Source organism: Zosterops lateralis (genome assembly GCF_965231275.1).
Source record: "Zosterops lateralis genome assembly, chromosome: 21".
In the NCBI taxonomy this organism is placed as follows: domain Eukaryota; kingdom Metazoa; phylum Chordata; class Aves; order Passeriformes; family Zosteropidae; genus Zosterops; species Zosterops lateralis.
In genome coordinates this window covers 8,676,240-8,698,978 of record NC_139781.1, presented here as the reverse complement: position 1 = coordinate 8,698,978, position 22,739 = coordinate 8,676,240, and the positions used below count along the sequence as shown (strand labels likewise).

Genomic DNA, 22,739 nt, shown 5'->3' with positions numbered 1-22,739 from the left:
TTTTTTTTAAAAAAAAAGTCAAAGAACGTTGAAAGCCCTCATGACTAAAGATACCCAAAGACATGGCAAAGTGGCAGCGTGCCACGCTCGCATTGCTCACGGCAGCTTGGGCAGAGGGGAGAGAGAGAACAGGCAAGCAGCAAAATCAGGACAAATTTCAGGAGTGTGTTGGAAAACTCCGCTCTGCAGTCAGTGGGAAATGGCAGAGAAGGGTCTGAGACCCACCCAGAGCTCTGTGAAAAAGGAAACTCAGTCTCTTTCAAAGCTCTGCCTTTCCCAAATCAGGAGCTGGTGTCTGGGTGCAGTTATTGTGAGCCCTGGCTTAGGAATTTGCCAAATTCCAGCACCAACTGTTCACTGGTCACCCCCTGTTCCCACGGCAGCTGCTCACCGAGGGCAGGGCTGGCCTGGCCTGGGTCTGTGTCCAGCCTCATCCTTGGCTGCCTCTTCTCCCCTGGACACTGGGGAACCCTCATCTCTGCTGAGGTGACCTGCAGGGGGGGATTGCTGCTTTTCATCCCTGCACCCCAACAATCCCAGCCTGGGCATCCCTGGAGGGGTGTCCCACTGCTCCTGGAGCTCTGGGGCTGTGCCCATTCCCTGGGGAGCCTGGGCAGTGCCAGCACCCTCTGGGGGAAAAACCTTTCCTGATCTCCAACCTAAACCTGCCCTGGCACAGCTCCAGCCCTTCCCTGGGGTCTGTCCCTGTGAAGAGATCAGAGCTGCCCCTCTGCTGCCTCTTGGGAGGATGTCAAACACCTCACTGAGCTCTCCCCTCAGTCTCCTCCAGCTGAACAAACCAAATGCCCTCAGCCCCTCCTCAAAAGGCTTCTCCAGACCCTTCTCCATCCCTGTGGCCTCCTTTGGATGCTCTCCAATGGCTGAAAAAATGTCTTTTTTATATTGTTGTGTCCAAAACTGCTGCAGCACTGGAGGTGAGGCTGCCCCAGCCCAGGGCAGAGCACGACAAAACAATGCCCTCCCTGGCCCCAGGACAGGGATGTCCCTTGTGGCTCCAGGTTCTGTAAAGCTGCTGGGGATGGAGTGATGATCCCCACTGGAAGGGCTGAACAAACCAAATGCCCTCAGCTGCCCCTCCAGGCCCCTTCAGAGCCTTCCCCATCCCCATGGCCTCCTTTGGATGCTCTCCAATGGCTGAAAAAATGTCTTTTTTTATATTGTTTTGTCCAAAACTGCCCCAGCCCAGGCAGAGCAGGACAATGCCCTCCCTGGCCCCAGGACAGGGATGTCCCTTGTGGCTCCAGGTTCTGTAAAGCTGCTGGAGATGAAATGATGATCCCCATTGGAAGAGCCACCCTGTTGGCTGTTCCTCCTCCTCGTCCCTGTGTCTCTCAGGGCTGGAGGGGCTGTGCTGTGCTGTCCTTGCTGCCTCCCTGGGCTCTGCTAGCCCTGATCCCAAAGCACGAGGAATGCTGAGCTCTGAGCTGTTAGAGATCCACCATCAGAGCCCTCCAGTGTGTCTCTCCCTGATTCCTTAGAGCTCCCCATTGATCTGTGCAATAAATAAATAAATGTAATTATCCCATGGTAGAGAAGGGGAAAGGCTGAGGGAGAAGTGTCATTTCAGCTGGAGCTGCATCCATGCCCTCAGAGCACATCATTCCTCCCCCAGTCATTCCGAAACTCCTTTTGGCACTGGAATATGCAGGGTTTGATAAACAGGAGCACCAATAACCTACATAGGCAGCGAGGAACTCGTAATGGATTATTCTGTGGCTGTGCTGTCAGCTCCTAAGAGGGATCTAATGACTCACAGCTGGAAATGGCTCTTCCTCCATTGGTGTTTCATGGATGATTTGTTTTACGCATGAGAAGCCGAGTGTGACCGAGCACGGAGTCAACCACAGCTCCTGAAAAACACCATCCTAAATCCAGAGCCAGCCTTGAGGCCTCCCCATCCTCCCCTGTGCCCCACACACTCAGGAATATGAAACTCCTGGAATGCTGCACACATGGGATGAAGGTCTGGGACCAGGCCAGGTCCTTTCAGGAGCTCATTTCCTCCTCCTGTGCTGCTGAAAGCCCTGAAAGGCTTTTGGTTGTGGTGCCCATTTTGCACTGGTGGCTGCAGATTGCCCTCCTTGTCATTCTTTGTTCTTTTTTCCCTCTGAGTGTCCTGGGAGGGTTGGACCTTTCCTTTCCCAGGGGCAGTGCCAGGCACAAAGAGCTGTGCTCTGGACTACTGGGGCAGAAAAAAAGTTACAGATGGAAACTGGAGAGCAGGAGAAGCAAATAGGAGTCAAAGAGCTACTGAGCAGTGACTTACAGGTGCAATCCTTCCTGCAGGTGTCCAAATCCTCTACAACAGGAGAGTAATTCATTGTGGGAGCCCAGATTTTCCAATAAAAGCTCAGCCTTTCTCTCCTAATGATGGCCACAAAGAGGATTTCTTTCCTTCCAACAAGTTCCATAAGGTCACCTTCCCTTTTCCAGAGGGGACAGTGCTGGGGGGTGTGAACAGCCCTGGTCTTGTCCCCAAACCCCAGCCCAACCTCAGAGAGAGCAGAGCTGTGGGGGGTTTATGTAACGTGTCACAACTTCACTCTGTGCTCCCTTTTTTTGGCTTCATCTTTTCCCCGTGCATCCTTTGTACCGAATCCACTACAACAGGAGAGTAATTCATTGTGGGAGCCCAGGTTTTCCAATAAAAGCTCAGCCTTTCTTTCCTAATGATGGCCACAAAGAGGATTTCTTTCCTTCCAACAAGTTCCATAAGGTCACCTTCCCTTTTCCAGGAGGGGACAGTGCTGGGGGGTGTGAACAGCCCTGGTCTTGTCCCCAAACCCCAGCCCAACCTCAGAGAGAGCAGAGCTGTGGGGGGTTTATGTAACGTGTCACAACTTCACTCTGTGCTCCCGTCAAACCACTTTTTTTTGGCTTCATCTTTTCCCCGCGCATCCTTCGTACCGATTACGTGAACAGACTGCAGAGCATTATTCAGAGGAGCTTAATTAACCTCAGCGAGGGTAGGGGGGGGGGGGGGGGGGGGGGAAGGAAACGGGAGAAGCTGTAGGGTAAAAAAAAAAAAAAAAAAAAAAAATCATATTTAGACAAATAAGTGCAAATGACCCAGATGCATCAATTTCCTTTAGAGGGAGGTGAGGCGGGCTGGGTGCTGTGCAGAGGCTGCAGGTTTGTGCTGCCACTGCTGCTGCTGCCATCCCCAGCCTGCCCCAGGTCCTGCTCATCCTACCTGCTCCCAGCCCTGCTCCATCTGTCACCTCCTCTCACACAGAGCAGCTATTCCCTCTGCAGGATTAAGCACACTCGCATCATCTCTGATGGATGTTTGTCTAACCTTCTTTTGAAAATCCCCTCAAGATTTCTCTATTTTTTCTGCTCTATGGTTTAACTACTCTTCTAGATAGAAACATTTTTATTTTTTTTTTTACCCCCCAAGTTTCTAATCCTGTTCTCCCTTGTGGTAAATTAAACCACAATCAAAATGGAGAATAATTGATCACCAGGAGCAGCTTTCACATACTGGAATACCAACAGCACATTCCTTTTTAGTTATGGCCTTTCTAGATCAAACAGCTCCATTTCTTTGGCCTTTCCCCACTGATAAGGTTTTGAGAGTCGTCTTTTGGGGTTTTTAGTTTTTCTTGTTCTTGCCTGATTTAACTACAAGAGATAATCTTGTGTGACATTCAGAAGTGGCCAGTGCAGAGCAGCCAATGGTCACCCTGGCTGAGCCACGGGCAGGATAATGAACAGCACCAAACGAGCAGAGCCAGCCTGTGCACAAAGCCACAGCCCAGAGATTAATGATTTCTTCATTTCTCTCATTCTAATTCTCTCCTAATTTATCCCTGGATAACCAGGAGCAGGAGCAGCGTTCCTGTCCCCCTCTCAGCTCCTGTAGCAGATAAATCTCAATTTTTGTGCAGGGATCTGCTTTGTCCTCCTACTTACAATCCATTTCCCTCCTCAGCCCCATATCTACTTCCCTTAATCCCATATTTTCTTTGGATATGCTGGGAAAGGACAGAACAGTGCTGGACAGAGTGGTGTGAGGAGCAGCTCCTGTCTGAGCACTGCAGAAAGCACCTAAAACTCCCTCCATGGCCTCAGTGCCCTCTCAATTTCCATCCTCTTCTCCACATGCATAAAAAGCTCCTTAAAACAAGGGTTTGGCCTTGATTGCTGTCTGCTGTAGGCCAGATGAAAACCTGCATTTTCTTGAGCTCAATTACAGTGCAAGGAGTTTGAAGAGGGCCCCGCTTGACTAAGGAGCTGAGCAGTGTCTGTTGTTGTTTAAAAGCTGTGATAAAATATCCACAGATCAAATAATTATTGCGCTTCCCGTGTTATGAGTGTTAAAATTTAGTCAGTTAGGAAATGACGTCCATTCACTGAGTGTTGGCAAGAAGGGAGAATGATAATAGGAAATGTTGAGCCCATTAAAAATGAAATTATCCAGGTACAGTTGTTATTCTGTGAGCTGAACTTTCTGGAACCAGATATGGACAAAGTGCTCCATGTCCAGGCTGCTCAAGAGATATTTGAGGGGAATAAAATGTGTTTTATAAATTCAGGGTACCAGTGTGGAGTTCATGGCCAACAAGCGAGGGATGGTCAATCTTTTGAAGGAGAGCACTGGGAGAAAAGATGATCCATTTCTTCTGGAGTCATTATTGAATTTCCTTCTCCAGATGAGAGTGGGAGTGACAGATGGGAACTTTGTGGTGTTGTCTTTTCCTTTGCTCAGCTCAAGGCCAAACCACAGCTGGGCTGCTGCTTCCCCAGCCCTTCATTTGTTCTCAGAGGCACTGGAAATTCCATTATCTCCTTGCCATATTCTCCTCCAGGAACTCCTGGGCAACATTTTATCTTCACATCCAGCACTGAGCAGCTCAGGAGCCTCACCAGAGACAGGGACAGCTCCTGCTGCACCCCAGGAGGGGAAATGTGTGGACAAACCCATGGATTGTCCTCTGGAATTACAAAGCTGGTAAAGCATTCACTTGGAAGCAGATAATAAAAATAACTCATCATGTTTTCTGAGTCAAATTTAGGGGGAGAAGAGGGAGACAATAAATTTAGTGTGTGTAAGGAAAGAGGCAGTGCACAGGATCTGGGATTTTCAGGTTGTTGATTCTTGTAGTACCTTTATATTTATTAATGGAATTCTCCCTCTCCCCCTTCCCAGAGTGTTCCAAAGGAAGGAGTCAGGATTTAAAGCTTCTGGCCACTCTTGTGATAGTTAATCCTGTCTGGCAGATTCATGAGCAAGTTTGCTAAATCATTGTGATGTAGAGTTTATTTTTTCAAGATGAATTTGTTTAAAATAGTACCTACTGCTTATCTTGAAAAAGCCTCACTGCTAAATATTATTTCAATAAAAAGAAAAAATGCTGTACATTGCCTTCATTTTTTTTCCTCTCAAATGAATCCTTTGACATGGCATTTATCTTTTGGGCACGCTGAAAAATCCAAAGGTATTTAGGTTAAATTGATTTAATATACCTAAATATTGCTTTTGAGGGTGGTTAGAGGAAGGAAATCTTGATTGTGCATTGCTGAATTTGGTTTTAAATAAATCGAGTCACCTTGTGTGGCCACGACTAGAGAATTAACATTCTGTTTTCTGATGATCATCCTCTGTTATCTGAGATAACAGACACAGAGATGTGGGGCCAGGGGGGAATTTACTTTTCCCTTCTCAACGCAGAGAAATGAGCTGTTGCTGAAAAAACAGAGAATAACCAGCTGAGAAAGGAGATGAGCATGAGCAGGTTTGGTTGAAAAGGTTATAATTATCAAGGAGAGAAAAAGAAAAAAAATAAAAAATGAAGCTGGATGAAGTGGTTTGGAATTCTCAGGGTGGAATGAGACCTGAGGTGGGTTGGGAGTGCCTTGAGCTGAGATATCAGGGTGGTTTCTTGTGCACAGCCTGGAGGGGCCCTGGGCCTCACATTTCTCACCCCGTGGGGCAGAACCTCCCATGTGGAAATGCTGGAACGTGGCACCTGCTCAGAGGCATTTCTTTGTGCCTAAAAGCTGAATTTTGCAGCTCATGCCATGAGTGTTTTGTTCCTCTCTGCCCATGGTCTGGCCAGCAAGAGATGTGTTCACAGCAGGTGAGGCTGGAAGGATCTGATTTCACCATCACTCGTTTTTGTTTTCTGCAGCTTTGTCAGGAATTGAAGGATCTGACCAGGTTTCACCATCACTTATTTCTTTTCCTCAGCTCTGCCAGGAATTGAAGGACCTGACCAAGTTTCACCATCACTTCTTTATTTTCCTCAGCTCTCTCAGGAACTGAAGGATCCAACCAGGTTCCACCATTACTTTTCCTCAGCTCTCTAAGGAATTGAAGGATCTGACCAGATTTCACCATCACTTTTTTCAGCTCTCCTAGGGACTGAAGGATGATCTGACCAGGTTTCACCATCACTTCTTTCTTTTCCTCAGCTGTCCCAGGAACTGAAGGACCTGACCAGGTTTCACTATTACTTTTCCTCAGCTCTGCCAGGAATTGAAGGATCTGACCAGATTTCACCATCACTTCTTTCTCTTCCTCAGCTCTGCCAGGAACTGAAGAGTCTGACCAGGTTTCACCATCACTTCTGTCTCTTCCTCACCTCTCCCAGGAATTGAAGGATCTGACCACGTTTCACCATTACTTTTCCTCATCTATCCCAGGAACTGAAGGATCCAACCAGATTTCACCATTATTTTTCTCACCTCTCCCAGGAATTGAAGGATCTGACCAGATTTCACCATCACTTCTGTCTCTTCCTCAGCTCTCCCAGGAATTCCCTGCTGAGCTCAGGCTCTCCATGAGATCTCACCACAATCCCTGTCTCCCTTTCCCTCCGCAGGATCTGATCCGAAGGGACATCCTGTATTACAAAGGGCGCATAGACATGGATAAATATGAAGTGGTGGATATAGAAGATGGGAGAGATGATGACTTCAATGTCAGCATGAAGAATGCCTTCAAACTGCATAACAAGGAGACTGAGGAAATGCACTTATTCTTTGCCAAGAAACTGGAGGAGAAGTTACGATGGCTTAGAGCTTTCAGAGAAGAAAGGAAGATGGTAAAAGAAGATGAAAAGATAGGTGAGGAATGTGGAAATGAGTCTGAAAGGAGGTTGTTGGTGGGGTTTAATTTAGCCCCAATGGGTGGAGGAGCCCACGTTTGCTTTGTGGTAGAATTACAGAAACGTCCTTGGTTGCTCTTCTAGTCATAAATAGGTCTCTTTCCTAATTTCAGTTCTTTTTGGCTCTGAGTAAACAAATCCTGCCCGTAGCTCAAGCCTGGAGCTCCGTGGGTGTGTGGGAGAGGAAATCTTTGGCCATCCACCTTCAGGGTCTCCTGGCTGCATCCTCCTGCTCTGGTTAAGGCTGTTTCATGCAGAGGGGAGGAGGCAGAAAGTCAGTGACAGCCCTTCCCTTGCACCAGCCCCAAAGCTGACTGTGACCAGTGTCACTCCAGGCTCAGTTTGTTGCTCAGCTCTAAAGCACAGAGCTTTATTTATGACACTGTATAAATAAAAATGCCTCTAATCTTACTTTCCATCCAACCCCTGCACAAGTGAGATTAGAAAGAGGCCAAGAAAAAGTCGATTTTCAGTAGAACACTCAGAGAATTCCGTGTTTGGAAACAGTGCAGAGCATCCCCCTTCTCCCCAAAAGGAAACGAGGCTTTTTTTTTTTTTTTTGAGCAACCTTCTGAATTGTGTTTGCCGTGTTCCCTTTTCCAGGCTTTGAAATTTCTGAGAATCAAAAGCGGCAAGCGGCAATGACAGTAAAGAAAGTCAGTAAGCAAAAAGGTAACCGGCAACACGCTCTGTGCCTGGTGATGTGAGGGTGGAGCGGGCTGGGGCTGAATCCTGCTGGGTTAGGATCCAGCATCCCCTCAAACTTCCCCCCTCCCTTCTCTTTTTTATATCAAATACCGTTTGTGCTTTGTATCCTTCCTTAATGTATCTTGTGGGCCAAATTAATCTCTGGTTGGGAGCCGGTGGAACTGCACCAGAGATGAATTTGATCTCGTGTCTCCAGTCTTGATGTCCAGAAGCTGTCCCTGGGGGCAGAAATCTATCTCAGTTGTTTATCTCAGGCTGAAATGGGAGTGAGTGCGGAGGTGTGTCGAGGTTCTGCTAATTCCCAAAGTCTCCCATTAGCAAAAAATAATTTAAAAAAATTAAAAAAAAAAAAAAAAAAAAAAGGCAAAAATGCTGGAACTGGGGAGGGAGTACCCCTTTCCTGCTGCTGAAAAGGAAAGGGACACTCTCGTTTCCTGGGGGCTGCCTGTAAACTTTTTCAAGACAGCACAGTAGCATCAACTCTAGGAAATAAAGTATTTTAGTAAAGACCTTGTATCTCTGGAATGTCAGATTCATTTCCCCAGCCCAGGCAAGGCTGCAACCAGAGTCCCAACTGGCCAAAGGCAGCGTTAATTTTAATTCTCTCTCGCAATAACTCTTGCAGCTACAGGTTTGGAAATAACTCAACACAGAGGGAAGGTCAGAGAGGTCATTCCTCCAAAGCTTCACACAGTCACGGATGTTTTGATTTGTTACCAAAGTGCCATAGCACAAATAGGGTTTGGAGAGAGCTCCTCAAGGCTTGGCTCAGGTCAGGTGCAGGCAGGTCGGTCCCAGCTCTGTGCAGGTGTTTTTGGGGGGTTTTGCAGAAGTTGAAGGAGCTCTTTGCTTTCTGCCTCACCTGTGTGTTGTTGTCTACTGGCTTTGCTGGTCCAGGAGTGGTTTGCCAGGCCAGCCGTGAACTCTTTGGTTTTGCTGTGTCTCTCCATTGTCATCAGTCTTCTCCTCTCGACTAACTTCTGTTGTCTCCTGAGATGTTCTTTCAAAACTCTCCTGGCCAGATGTCCAAAGCTCAGAGTGTGCACACCCAGAGCAGGGCCAGGTGCCTCCCACTGTCCCCTGTCCCAGCCCCTCAGCACCTGCATGTCTGTCCCTGAGCACGGGAGCATCCCCAGGGCTCGTGGAGCTGCACCCAGAGAGAGCCTGACTTGCATGACTGCCGTGACAAAACCAGTTATTGCCAGCTGTTCAGTTCATTATATTATTAATTAATAAAGGTATTAATTAATAATTGTGCTGTTCAGCCAAGTAAGCGACACAGAGGTGCCTGAGCATGCCTGAATCACTGGACTTGCATCCTGACAAATACAATCTGCCTGACAGGACTTGTGTCTTACACAGCAATTGCTCTCTGTCTGCTCTCTTTGTCTTTCTCTCTCTTTCTCTCTGAGATGAAAAAGGAGGGGGTTGTTATCTCGGGCTTCTCGGACTATGAAATTCATTAGCTCCTAAAACAGCAGTCAGCATTTTTTTCTTTAGTGAGGAATGAGCTTAGGCTGTGGCACTGGCAGTTCTTTTTATGGGATTAAGTCCTCGAGCCAGACAGAAGTTCAGTCACAGCCCAGCACTGAGTTAAGCACAGCCTGGTTGGGTTTAGGGTGTGAAATCTGAAAAACAACAAACATTAGGGTCATTAAAACAGTAGCTCTGTGTGCTTTGCCCTACACTGTGGTGATATAGCCCAGTCTCAGGTTGATTAAATTAAATATTGACACTGAGAACTCTTAGTTTTGTTATTTTGTTTGTTTTGTGTCCAAGACCCAGTGAAAGCAGCTGCTGGCACTGCTCAGAAGAGGAAAGTAGGAGGAAACTCCTGAGAGCTGCCTTTTGGTCACTGAGTTTTTAAACCTTACCCCATGAATTTTACAGATATTGCCAACATTTTGTTTTGCCAAAACTCTGGCAGCACTTGGGGCTGCAGGTGTGCCTGTGCCTCTGCCCTCCTGCAGCACCACAGGAGCCTTGCAAAGACCTTGGAGCTGCTTTTGGAGCATCAGCTACACCTGAAAAGCAGGGAAGCCCTTCAGAGGGAGGAGCAGGTCACTGGATTCGATAGAAGTATTTATTTATTTAAATGCAGCAGCTGGAGGTGCTGCCAGCCCGGCTCCTGTGTCACAGGATTGCCATTACAGACTTGTTCCTAGATTATCTCACTTGTTCCCTGCACCTCTTAAATGGGAAACCATGGTAATTCCCCTGTCACAGAACACTTAAAGGAAGAGAGAAAAGCCGTGAAGGAGGTGAAATGGAAAATGCAATCAACTTCGTTAGAGGTGAAGCAGAAAAACATTTTTCAAATAGTATAAACTGCTGCTTATTTCATGCAATGTTGTACCACACCTCCCAGAAGTATTGCTCTGGAGATGGCTGGCATGTGTTTGAGGAGGAGGCATTTAAACCTCTGCTGGCTGCAGACAAAACCTTCAGCTGCAGTGTGGGAGCTCAGAACAGAATTCAGTCTGGGGTCTCCTGAAAATAGTGAAGTAAAGGGAGAAATGTATTTGTTTTATCTTAGGAAAACAACCAAAGTCTCTCCCAGGAGGGGAAGAGCAGGTTCTGTGCAGAGCCTGAGTCCCACCAAGGGCCATAAAGGTGGCACTGGCCTCTTCTGCCAGTCACTGACTAAAGGAGTGGAAACTGCCTCAAAACAGATCCCTTGTGGATCTCCAGTCCATCCTCAATGTAGACAAAGCTTAATCCCAGGGAATTTTTCCATTACACACTGATTGGATTGGGCAAAACATAACGCTGTTGGACCAGATGCCTTAAGACAGCATTAAACCAATTTTTGACCTTCTTTAAGTCCATTAGACCTCCAGTGAATGGGTAGTGCTGGCTGTGCACCTCGCTGGCAGAGAAAAGGGCTGGTTTTGCATTGATTGTTGAAGATGTGGCTTCTTGGTTGTTGCCCTTCAGCTGCAGTGTGGGAGCTCAGAACAGAATTCAGTCTGGGGTCTCCTGAAAACAGTGAAGTAAATGGGAGAAAATTAAATTGTTTAATTTAATTACTAGGAGGGGAAGAGCAGGTTCTGTGCAGAGCCTGGGTCCCATAAGGGTGGCACTGGCCTCTTCTGCCAGTCACTGACTAAAGGAGAGGAAACTGCCTCAAAACAGATCCCTTGTGGATCTCCAGTCCATCCTCAATGTAGACAAAGGTTAATCCCAGGGAATTTTTCCATTTCTAAGCATTTGCAAACAGAAGCTGGTGGAGTGCCTGTGATCCCCTCTCCCAGGGCTGGTGTTTGCAGCCACTGGAACACTCAGTTCTCTCTCTGCTCCCCAGCTCAGCCCACATCTGGCCTGTCCACAGAAGGGATATTTGTTTATATTCCCACCCAGCCAGTGGTGTCAGGGAGTTAGAGATTCCCTTCTAGGAAGGAGACTCCATCCTTAAAGCACCACTTCCCACTTTTCCAAAAGGGAATGTCTGGTGAGGTTTAGAGAAGTGACCTTAGTGTGACCTCAGGGAGCTCTTGGGCCCCCATGGTACATCCAGCTGCTCTCCCTGCCCTGTGCACATTTCCTCCAGGAGATGCCTTCAGCCCTGACAAATCCTTGGGATGAGATAAGCAGAGATTCAGCATCACCTGAGAAAGATTCTGTCACTCAACCTGCCCGTGAACACAAAACCATCAGGGGTTAAATCATGAGCCAGCGTGAGCTGCCTTGGCCTGTCACCAAACACCCTCTGAATCACTGGATTTTCCTGTTAATTTATTCCTTTCTGATCACTCGAGCTCACAGCCAACTGTGTCACATCAAAACCCTGACCCAGACACGCAACAGCTTCTCTGACTTCCCACATTTGTGCACTCGAGGCTCTCCCAGCAACTCTGCACAGCAGAGCTGGGCAGGACAGGGCTGAGTAGGGACCCAGTGGTTCTCTGGGCTGTTTAATCCCAATTTAATTCCATTTTCCTGGCTGACAAGATTGACGTGGCCCTGCCTTGTTTCCCCATGTGTAGGCACAGCCTGGGGGATTGTGAGAGCCTGAGCAGCCACAGCCCAAGTGCTTGGAAACAAAGAGGAGCATTTGCATTTTGGGATAATCAGGGTCACTTTGCTGTTTTTACAGCACAGGAGGTGAAGGAAGGGAGCTGATCGTGTTGTCAGCATTATTTCCCCACAGATTCAGGGCAATCTCAGAGCTTTTTACCCCATTTGTAAAACTCAGACCCTCTGTGCACCATCCCACTGATGGCACCCAGAATCCAGCTGGAGTCCTCCAGGAACCAGCCAGATTTAATTAAAAAGATTTCAACCAGCTAAATTAGAAAGATTTTTACCAGCTAAGGCAAATGAGGAATAAATCCTCATGTGTGGGGGGCTCTGAGGATGGTACTGGTGACACTTCCTAAATCCCCCAGGGCAGATTTTGGATGAGACATTAATGGCCCTTGTGAGAAAAGCCAAGGTGATGATGACATTGATGTTGAGATTCTGGAATAAGTTTGTGAGCCACAAACTGCTGCACCTTTGAGTTTGGTGAGGGGTTTTAGAAAGAAATTGCTCCCCAAAAGCTGTAGCAGCATTCCAGGGCTGAACTGAACACACACACACAGGAGTGAGCTGTGTGATCAGCTTGCAGGGTGCAGAAATTAGTTTTCACCCAGCTCTGATGGATAAAGCCCCCAGTTATCATTTATTCCATCTTGCCTCCATTTAGCTTTTCTTATCACACGAGAGGAATCATTATCTTAATGCCTGCTCTAATGACATCAGGCTGCAGCAGCAGCAGACTTGACAAATAGACTCCAGAGGGTCGGGTTAGCTCAGGGTGTGTGTAGGTAGATGTTGTGGTTGTCTGGGGAACATCAGGACAGGAGATGACTCCTTCCTCCTGCATTTCTCAAGCTGCAGACAGCCAGTCCTCTCCCTCCTGAACAAAAAAAAGGGAGGTTGATGGTTAGAAAAGGGAGATGAGGAATGTTCTCCTCACTGCTGCCATCCCAGGGTGGAATCCTGGCTGTGGAAGGCACTGAAATTCCTTTGGAGTTGTGCAAATAAAAGTGAGAGTTGGGTGGTTCAGCAGGGAGGTGCAAAGGGAGGAAATGCAGCTGTGGGGGCAGAGGGTTCCTGTTCACAGCTCCATCCTCACCTCGGGGACAGCCAGCTCCAGACACACCTTCCTTTGCCAGCCCTGGCCCAGGAGTGCTGGGGCAGTGCTTTGAGATCCTCTGTTGAAAATGTGCTGAAGGGCTGGACCCACCCAGCCAGTTGTGCTCATTTCTTTCACTCAAACTCATTACTGTGACAGGAGTAATTAACCAAACAACAATTTAATGCTCTGGAGCCGTGTCCCTGCCTTCCCCACCTGTGGGGGTTACGATATTCAGGAGAAACCTGAATTTTTGGGGGTTTTGAGCATTTCCTGAAGGATGCAAGTTGGCTGAGCTGCTGTTGAGCTGTGAAGGAGCTGGAAGGTTCCTTAAGGGGTGGCAATGTCACTGTCCCCTCCTGCACAGCACAGGGAGGGAATAACTACCCATCAAAGGATAAACTAAAAATCTCCTAGGTGGAGGATGGAGTCAACAGCTCGCCAGGCAAGTTTCCATGGTTATGTGGAGGGAGATGTGCGTGTTCTCCATGGTGTGTGTGTGTCGTGCTGGATGGTCCCTCTGCACGAGTCCCCTGTGGGTCACCAGCATGCTTCAAGTGCTGCTCACATCCTCTTGGAACCTCAAATTTGAAAAAAAACAAAACAACCCACCAAACCAAACCCTACCTCACCTAGAAAGGGGAAAAAAAAACGAGACGGTTTTAAATCTTTTTTAATTGTTTCCTTCCGAGCTGAGAAATCCGAAAGGCTTCCGAGTGACGTTGCTTGGTGCTATAAAAAGATTTTTATTTCAAAGTGACAGCGCAGCATCTCTCACCAGTTTTGTCTAGCTGGATTATGAATCTGGGAATTTTCTTGTTTCTGCAGAACGAGGCACAAACCAGCAGAAGGAGCTCCAGCTCTGCCCGTGGGGTGGAGTTGGATGCTGTGCCTGGAAATCGGTGCTTATCCATCGATCCTTCCCCTCTTTTTGTGCTTTGAATTCCAGCTCGCCACCGCTGCCTAAAATTGCCTTGGAAAAGAGCTTTGCTCGTTTTCTTTCTGGTGGATTGCAGCGGAGTTATGGCTTTGCATATTAAAAAAAAAAAAAAAAAAAAATCGCTCAAGAGACAATTTTGTACGATGGCCCCGAGTTCTGATGAGGGAAAAAAAACCAACAGAACAGAACAGAACAGAAAAATACCTTCCTGTCAGACTTTTTCCCAGAATTGCTCCTTCTTAGGATTTGAAGATTAGGTGAATCTTCCTTTCCCAGTTTCTCTTTTCCAGAACATGGTTATGTCCAAAAAAAAAGATGGAGAAGTCACTCTTGGGGCACCTCAAGCTATGGCAAAGTGCTGTGAGGAAATTCATTCTGGAATCACAGTGGTTTTATTTGCATGTCCCACAGTGTGCATGTCCTTGAGATCCACACGTTTGATCCTTCAGGCCGTTGGATAAGTAAGAGAAATATGAAATCTTCAGCAGGTAGAACCAGCTTTTGGCATTCTTCCAGGCCAGATGTTGGTGCCAGTAGCCCAGATGTTGATGCCAGTAGCCCAAATCCACAGGGCCACACATTGAGCTGCTTTACTGAGGGAAAGGGGCAAGCTGTGCATGGCAGGACATTTTTCAGGAGTTTTGGGGAAGAGCTGAATGGGGTTTGGTGATGATCTGGCCAGGGGAGTCTGCCCCTTTTCCCTTTTGGAGAAGACAGATTATGGATTCCATTCCTTGCAGTAACTCCATCACTGTCGCTGGACATCAGCCAGACTGGCCTTTATTTCTTCAGCTTTCCAAGTGCACAGCATTTTGCTGATCCAGGAGATTTTGTATCATCATTAAAATACATTAGTTCACCCTCCTCCAACTGGTTTAGAGGCAGTAAAGAGCCCAGCTACAGAACCCCAAAGCCATGGGACCATGTCACTAAAGCAAGGTGGCTTTAAGGATTTATAAAGCTAAAAACAATTTCTGTGTCCCCTCTCAGTAACAGCTTCAGATTCACAGCTCTTGTGTTGTAGAAAATGAGTAATTTTAGTGGCACAGATCCTAAAATCCCTCACCAGTGTCTGCTGGGGAAATTGGCCAAGGGCTGGTGGCCTCCAGGAGAAGGTTGGCACTCCTGGATGGGCTCAGTTTGTCCCCTGCAGTTGGTCCCACTGGCCACACTGGAGATGGGCAGCTCACAGCAGGAAAAGGAATGGGAGAGGTGGGTAGAGAAGAGCTCAGTGCCCCGCCCTTGTGGGTTTCAGTCACACAGTGGTTCAAATTCAAACAGTTCCTTGGAGTTCTGTACCAACGAGGGTGTTGCAGAGGTTGTGCCAGGTTTCCTGCAGCTGCCCCTGCCCAGGTGTGCCCCCAGCACAGCTCTGCAGGTGGGAGACAGGAGCTACAGAGTAGAGAAGTCATTGATGAGTAACTATTCCAGAATTCAGGTACAGGTGGAGAACATCTCCAGGTCGATCTTTCCAAGTAAATTTGAAATACTGATTGTGATGGATTCATTAAAGGTTAGTGAGGGAATTGCAGAGCAGTTTTTGCCCACTGTGAGGAGTGATCTCGGTTATTCTCTACAGTGGACAGAGAACTGCACAAAACACAGTAAAGAAGCAGAAATCACTTAGACATACTCCAAGACATCTCCATTTGCTCTGAACCTTCTGAGGACTCTCCCCCTGTGATCGATAAATTCCGTATCAGGGAAGAAACTCCTCAATTCTCTTCCCTCAAGACACGCTTTTATCTCCTTAACCCTTGTGAGGTCCTGCCTGAGCAATCAGCACCTGGCCAAGCTTTGTGGTGAGCTCTGTGGGTGCCCTCGTGAGGCTTTCCCTCTGTGTCAGTGCCCGTCGTGTGCCGCCGTCCGTGCCCGGCCAGCGCTGGTGTGTCTGTGTGTGGTAGGAGCCGCATTGCTGTGCACACCTTGCTCTGGTACCTGGGCGCTAATCACCGTATTTTGCCTTCTCCAGCACCTTCCCAGCCGAGGATCTCAAAGTGTTTTACAAACATTAATTAATTTAGCTTCACAACCCTCCTGTGAGGTAGGTGGGGGATGCCACGCTGTCCAGATGAGGACACTGAGCTGCTCGGGGACAGTGGTGGCCTCGCTGCTGTGGTTAAAGCCCGGGGAGGCGACGGCCACCTCCTGCAGAAGGAAGAGCAGTTCTGCATGATCCAGAGATGGCCAGAGCTTACAGCGAGCTGCTCCACAGCCCCGCTCCTCTCTCCTTCCTGCAGTCGTGGTTTCCAGCCAGCCCCGCTGCCCCGAGGCTGAAGGAGGGGGTTGTCCTTGTGGGGAAGGACATCCAGACTGTGTCACTGTGCCCTGTAGGCTGTGCTTTGGTGGTGACACACATCCCTTCTGTTCCACTTCAGTCACCCAGAGCCACCCTTTACACACCATCCTGTACAACAGGATGCTGGAGCCCCCTCGTTCCATGGGAGAGCTGTAAGGGAATGATCTCCTCTCTGTCCCTGTTCCTGCACAGGAGCTGTGGCTCACCTGAGTGGGAATTGAACATCTCCACCCCAAAATCGTAGCCTTGCCAGCCCATCCATTGCCACCAGTTTGGTTTGAGCAGAGTCAGCCTTTTCTGCGTCGCGTGCAGCCGTTTTTGGGCTGAAACCAGACTGGTGAATTGAGAACAAACCCTATGGAAAAGTCCTAAACTGTTGTAGGCACATCCCTGCCAGGGTAGGGCTTCTCCCACGGCAGCTCCGCTCCGTTCCGCGCGGGAACCGGAGCCGGGCGACGCTCGGGGTCGTGCTGGGGGTGCTCAGAGGGGCATGTTGGGGCAAGGCTGTTCTCCAGGGAGAGCTGGGAGGGAGGGCGAGCAGGAGCTTGGAACACACACCTGATAAATCAGAGCGGGATGAGTTGGCCTGGGCAGGGCAGGGCTCTCCTCGCTCACACAGGACTTTTCCATCAGGGCGGGCAGAGCCGTGCCCAACAAAAGTAACGGATCCTGTCCCAGCCTTGGAGCTTTGGCGTAGGGAGGCAGCCCTGGAGCTCAGAGGTCAGGCAGGCAGATTCTGGAGATTGGCCACTCCTGGCACGTGCTGGCGCGTGGGACCTGATTATGAAGCGATAAGGAGCGATAAGGAGCGATAAGGAGTGATAAGGAGTGATAAGGAGCAGTAGCATGACGAAGAACGACTATTGACCCGATTGCTCTTTGACTGATCTGTTTCTTTTTCCCCCCAATCATCGATGCAGGTGTGAGCTACTCCAAGTCGGTTCCTCCAGCCTACCCACCACCCCAGGATCCATTAAATCAGGGACAATACATGGTGACAGATGGCATATCCCAGTCCCAGGTCTTCGAGTTCACCGAACCCAGACGCAGCCAGGCACCATTCTGGCAAAACTTCAGCAGGTTAACACCATTCAAAAAATAATACCTAGAGAGATGGAGAATTTTAACTTAAAAAGAACTAAAATTTAAAAAAAAAAAAAAAATAAAAATAAATAAAATTATATTTATAGATGGACCTTTTTTCGGAGAAGCACTGTTGCAACTAAATATATATACATATATATATGTATACACACATTTTAAAAATAATAATATATATACATATATGTATATATATAGAAGGACCAAAAACTTTTTTTTTTTTTGTCGTTTTTGGGAAGTAATCTGCTACTAGATACTAGGAAGCACCAATGATTTCTAACCACGTTGACCTGTTTTATTTTATTTCACTCCATCAGTCGGACATCTCTTTTTGTTGGGTCGTTTTTTTGGTTTTGTTTTTTTTTTTCCTGTTTTTCCTTCATTCCCATCCGAGTCGTCAGAACGCTTTCTCGCTTGTGTGACTCCATCATGGAACTTCCTCATGGACTACATTGATGTATATTTTCTTTGATTTTATTTATGGTGGGCGGGGCGGGGCGAGGTGTTGTTTGTTTTTTGGTTTTTTTTTTTTTTTTTTTTTTGGAGTGTTGGGAGGTCTGTGCTCCCTCTCCTCTCTGTCCCTCCCCTGGGGCTGTCCCTGTCCTGCATCTCCCTGGTCTGATTTGTGCCTGTCTGGATGTTGCTCCCTGTGCTCCCGCTCTGATCTGCAGTTTTTCTCTGGCTTTAACTGTTCTCCTGTGGGCAGGTGAAACCCAGCAGAAGGGCAAGCAGCTGTTTAGGAAGTTGAGAGATGGGTTTTTCCTCCGTTCATCTTTTGCATTTTTTATTTTTTTTTTTAAGCACTTGTCTTTTTCTCAATTCGGTGTGATTTTTGTTCACACTCGGAGCAAGACTGAGAAAAGAGAAATCAGGGGCTTTTCTTCCTTTTGCTTTGTTTTTTGTGGGGCTCATCTTTGGTTTATTTTCTTTTCGAGCTGAGCCACTTGAAAAGCCCACTCCTATCTTTGTTCTCCATGCAAAGATAAAAAGCTTAAAAAACCCAATGGCTTCATGCCTCTGTTGCAGAGAGGAAAATTGGCTCCGAGGCTCCGACAAGCCGCCAGTTTTCTGTCTTCAGGAACTAAGGTCCCATCCTTTGGCCCCTCTCACCCTACAAATCACTAATTCCCATTTGCAGGAGCAGTGACCCCCAAGTGAGGCCCTGTGGGTGCTCTCAGTGCCCACCCCACACCAGCTCTGCCCCATTAGTGGAAGGATCCTCATTTTTGGTGGTGCCCAGCTGAGGTTAAACCCCAAATTGCTGAGGAGCTCAGAGGTTTTCTCCTTGCAGGAGCTCATGGTCATGGTTTTGTGTCCAGTCCCAGCTGTGCTGGTCCAGTCCAGCCCCTTGGAGGGGTCAGTGCAGTGGGGCTGCACCTCCAACCCTCCGTGTCTCTTTCTCTCTCTTTTTCTCCCTCTAAAAATCCACAGCTCTATATTTTTTAAAGACCCTTCCCTACAATTTCAGCCTTAAGTGTATTTGTTTGCAAGTGCAGGAGCTTATGGTTAAGCTTGTAAAACAGACCGTTGTCAGGAGGAGGATTTTCTTTTTTTTTTTTTTTTTTTTTTCCCTAGGGCAAATGAGACTGTTTAACCAGATTTAGAAGATGAACTTGAAATCTTTGCAGAGCTATTCTGCAAGCTCCTTTGAAATGAAGTGATTGATCACTGTATTTGTCATTTTCTTTGGAATCAGATCCACCACATAAGCACCCCAGGAAAAAGAACGTGGAGATACTTTTTTTTTTTTCTTCTTTTTTTTTTTTCTTTTTTTTTTTTTTGCCCCTAAGAAATCCAAGTGAATGTGAAGAGCAGAGAGTGTTGTTTCATTGTTTCCATGGAGCCTGTTTTTATTTCAGGGCATATCACAAAGGGTGGCATTATTTTTTTAATTTAAATCCAAAAAATAATTTCTCTTATACTTTTTTTGAATAATCTAGAAACTATCAATAACCAGCAAAGCCAGATTAGTATTTTGGAGAGGAGGAGTGGCCCCTCTGTGACAAACACCAGGATTCCCAAATAGGAAGCAACTCAGTTTTATATCAGAAGTTATTTTTATGCTCTTTTGTACCTTTACATTTTTATGGTTAGATTTTAATACGGGATACATAGCAAATATTGTTTTGTTGCTTTAACAGAATGGGTATTTAAAACAGTGCATGAGATGGGTTTTCTCGTCAGTTAACTGGAATGTTTTATTCTTTCTGAATGGCTGGAGAGAGGCAGAGAGAGAGAGAGAGAGAGAGAGAAAGAGAGAGAGATTCCAAAATGTTGTCAACATGATGAAAATTTCACTTACTCCTTTTGCCTTTTTAATTGCTTAGGGAAAAAAAAAAAAAAAAAAAAAAATAACAAGCACATTAGTTAAGCCTGTTCATTTACTGTTTTGTGCCTCAGAGAGTGAGAATGAGACATCCATAATTTTTATGAGAAGATGCTTCCTAAATATTCACCGCTAGGAAAAAAAAAACAAAAACAAACAAACCGAAAACACCACCGCCACACCATTATTTGCCATCATAAATCAAGATGTGACAAAGGCCACTTGTTGGACTCAGCAGCTTCTTTGTTCTGAGTTGGGAAGGCCGTCCGGGGCAGCGCTGCTCGTGCTGGCGGCCGCAGGGACCAGGGGCTTGGCTCAAGAAAGCTCTTCCCTCCCTTCCATAAATTGCTGCAGGAGATGGAGCATTGGCTGGCACAAAGAAGAACCAGCATTTGGGGTTTCCTCCCCACTCTGAGCAGCTGCTGTGGCTGTCCCAGCAGGGAGAGCAGGGCTGGAGCGTGAGTGTGACAGCGCCCGATGCACGCGGGGGTGACTTTGACTTTGAGCATCTGATACAGACTTTTTTTCATTCCAATTGCCAGACAGGAGGAACCCACTTTCTTCCCATGTCCATATGCAGAAAAAGAAAAAAAAAAAACAAGAGAGTTGTAACAAACTTAAATGTTTACGGTATTTCTCTGGCTGAATATATATATATATATATATATATAAAATAAAAAAGAAACCCTCTTCCCTAGGTAAATGACATGCATTACCCTAAACCTAGACACTAGAACAGAGGATCTAAATTCAAGACTTTTCGCCTCCCCACCCTCTCCAAAAAGTCAAAAAAAACCAAGAACCAACCTAGGTGCATCTTAACAGTTGTAAATAGAAAAAAAAAAAAAAAAAAAAAATACTACATAGAGAAATATATTTGAAATTTGTTTCAGTTTCTGGATGGGGCACCAAGCCCGTCCATTGCAATGTTATTGATAGTACACTGTGGTGCTTTGGGTTTCTGGTTTTGTTCTCTTTATGCTCTGTCATCTTTTCATTGCAGCTACATTTCAGGGAACATGTATATTTAGTAGCTATTGTAAGTTCTGCATGGCATCACCAAGCTTATTTTTTCCTTAAGAAGAAAAGAAGAGTCTGTAGGAGCTTGAAAAAGGCACTATGACGACAGGGACTTGTAGCAGAGAATTAAAAAAAAAAAAAAAAAAAAAAAAAAAAAAAAAGTTTTTAAAATTCTAGTTTGAAGCCAAATACTGATATTTTAGTGCTTTTGGGGTTTTAACAGTAAGAGAAAAAAAAAAAAAAAAAAAAAAGAAAAAAAAAAGAAAAAAAAAGGATTTTGGTAACCCAGCTGATCCGCACTTGCCAGTTTTATTATTTTGTTTATATTGGACTGTTTGACCCTGTCAAACAAGTGTCAAAGTTGTGTGTATAAAACAAAACAAAACAAAAAAAAGAAGTGTTTAAAAAAAAAAAAGTGTTGTAAAGACACTGAGCCTTATGAAAATATTTATGGAATTAAATAAAAATAAGTGAAAAGGCATCTGAAGGCATTTTAAATCATTTTCCTCAGAGCGGGGTCACCCTTCTCCCAGGGCTGAGCTCGGGGTGGGGCTCTGGCAATCGAAACAAAAAATAGGATTGTCCTGGAAAAAAAAAAATAAATCCCCCTGTCCTTGCTTTGTGCCCTCCCCCTGAATTGAGCAAATTGAGGACAGAGGATCAAAGGAGGATTTAAGGAGTCAGTGGGATAGAGCAGGGTGGGTTTGGAGGGGAGGGAGCCTGGCCACAGCTGTCCTGGGACAAGGGACAGGGGTGTCATCCCTGAAAATAAATCCAGGTGCTCTCCAATGCCAGGAGCATCTCCCAGGTGAGGCAGATATTTCCCTGGGGCATCTCCCAGGTGAGGTAGATATTTCCCTGGGGCATCTCTCAGGTGAGGCAGGTATTTATTTCCCTGGAGCATCTCACAGGTGAGGTATTTATTCCCCTGGGGCATCTCCCAGGTGAGGCAGGTATTTATTTCCCTGGAGCATCTCCCAGGTGAGGCAGGTATTTATTCCCCTGGGGCATCTCCCAGGTGAGCTGGGTATTTATTCCCCTGGGGCATCTCCCAGGTGAGACAGGTATTTATTCCCCTGGGGCATCTCCCAGGTGAGGCAGGTATTTATTTCCCTGGGGCATCTCCCAGGTGAGGCAGGTATTTATTCCCCTGGGGCATCTCCCAGGTGAGGCAGGTATTTATTCCCCTGGGGCATCTCCCAGGTGAGGCAGGTATTTATTTCCCTGGGGCATCTCCCAGGTGAGGCAGGTATTTATTCCCCTGGGGCATCTCCCAGGTGAGGCAGGTATTTATTTCCCTGGGGCATCTCCCAGGTGAGGCAGGTATTTATTTCCCTGGGGCATCTCCCAGGTGAGGCAGGTATTTATTCCCCTGGAGCATCTCCCAGGTGAGGCAGGTATTTATTCCCCTGGGGCATCTCCCAGGTGAGGCAGGTATTTATTCCCCTGGGGCATCTCCCAGGTGAGGCAGATATTTCCCTGGAGCATCTCCCAGGTGAGGCAGGTATTTATTCCCCTGGAGCATCTCCCAGGTGAGCTGGGTATTTATTTCCCTGGAGCATCTCCCAGGTGAGGCAGGTATTTATTCCCCTGGAGCATCTCCCAGGTGAGGCAGGTATTTATTCCCCTGGAGCATCCCCCAGGTGAGGCAGGTATTTATTCCCTGGGGCATCTCCCAGGTGAGGCAGGTATTTATTCCCCTGGAGCATCCCCCAGGTGAGGCAGGTATTTATTCCCTGGGGCATCTCCCAGGTGAGGCAGGTATTTATTCCCCTGGGGCATCTCCCAGGTGAGGCAGGTATTTATTCCCCAGGGGCATCTCCCAGGTGAGGCAGGTATTTATTCCCCAGGGGCATCTCCCAGGTGAGGCAGGTATTTATTCCCCTGGAGCATCTCCCAGGTGAGGCAGATATTCCCCTGGAGCATCTCCCAGGTGAGGCAGATATTTCCCTGGAGCATCTCCCAGGTGAGGCAGGTATTTATTCCCCTGGGGCATCTCCCAGGTGAGCTGGGTATTTCTGGATAGCCTCAAAATGGGATTATAACCAGGAGCAGAGCTGGTTTGTCCCACAGGCACAGGGAAATAAATAATC

At 47.1% G+C, this 22,739-nt stretch overlaps 2 protein-coding genes across 3 annotated transcripts in view; both read left to right on the top strand.

Annotated features, from left to right (window-relative positions):
• The window catches only part of ARHGEF9 (Cdc42 guanine nucleotide exchange factor 9), a 50,651-nt gene extending 30,424 nt beyond the window's left edge, over positions 1–20,227 (top strand). The window contains exons 6-9 of one of the 2 annotated variants that reach the window (XM_083876269.1): positions 6,849–7,092; positions 7,737–7,805; positions 17,120–17,279; positions 19,701–20,227. In XM_083876269.1, the coding sequence (XP_083732395.1) occupies positions 6,849–7,092; positions 7,737–7,805; positions 17,120–17,279; positions 19,701–19,707 (480 nt within the window). In that variant the 3' untranslated portion in view covers positions 19,708–20,227. Of the gene's footprint in view, positions 1–6,848; positions 7,093–7,736; positions 7,806–17,119 lie in introns of both variants that reach the window. The other variant, XM_083876268.1, reaches the window with a different exon arrangement.
• MTMR8 (myotubularin related protein 8) overlaps positions 1–22,739 on the top strand; it is a 277,728-nt gene that overhangs the window by 229,545 nt on the left and 25,444 nt on the right. The gene's annotated exons all lie outside the window — the stretch shown is intronic.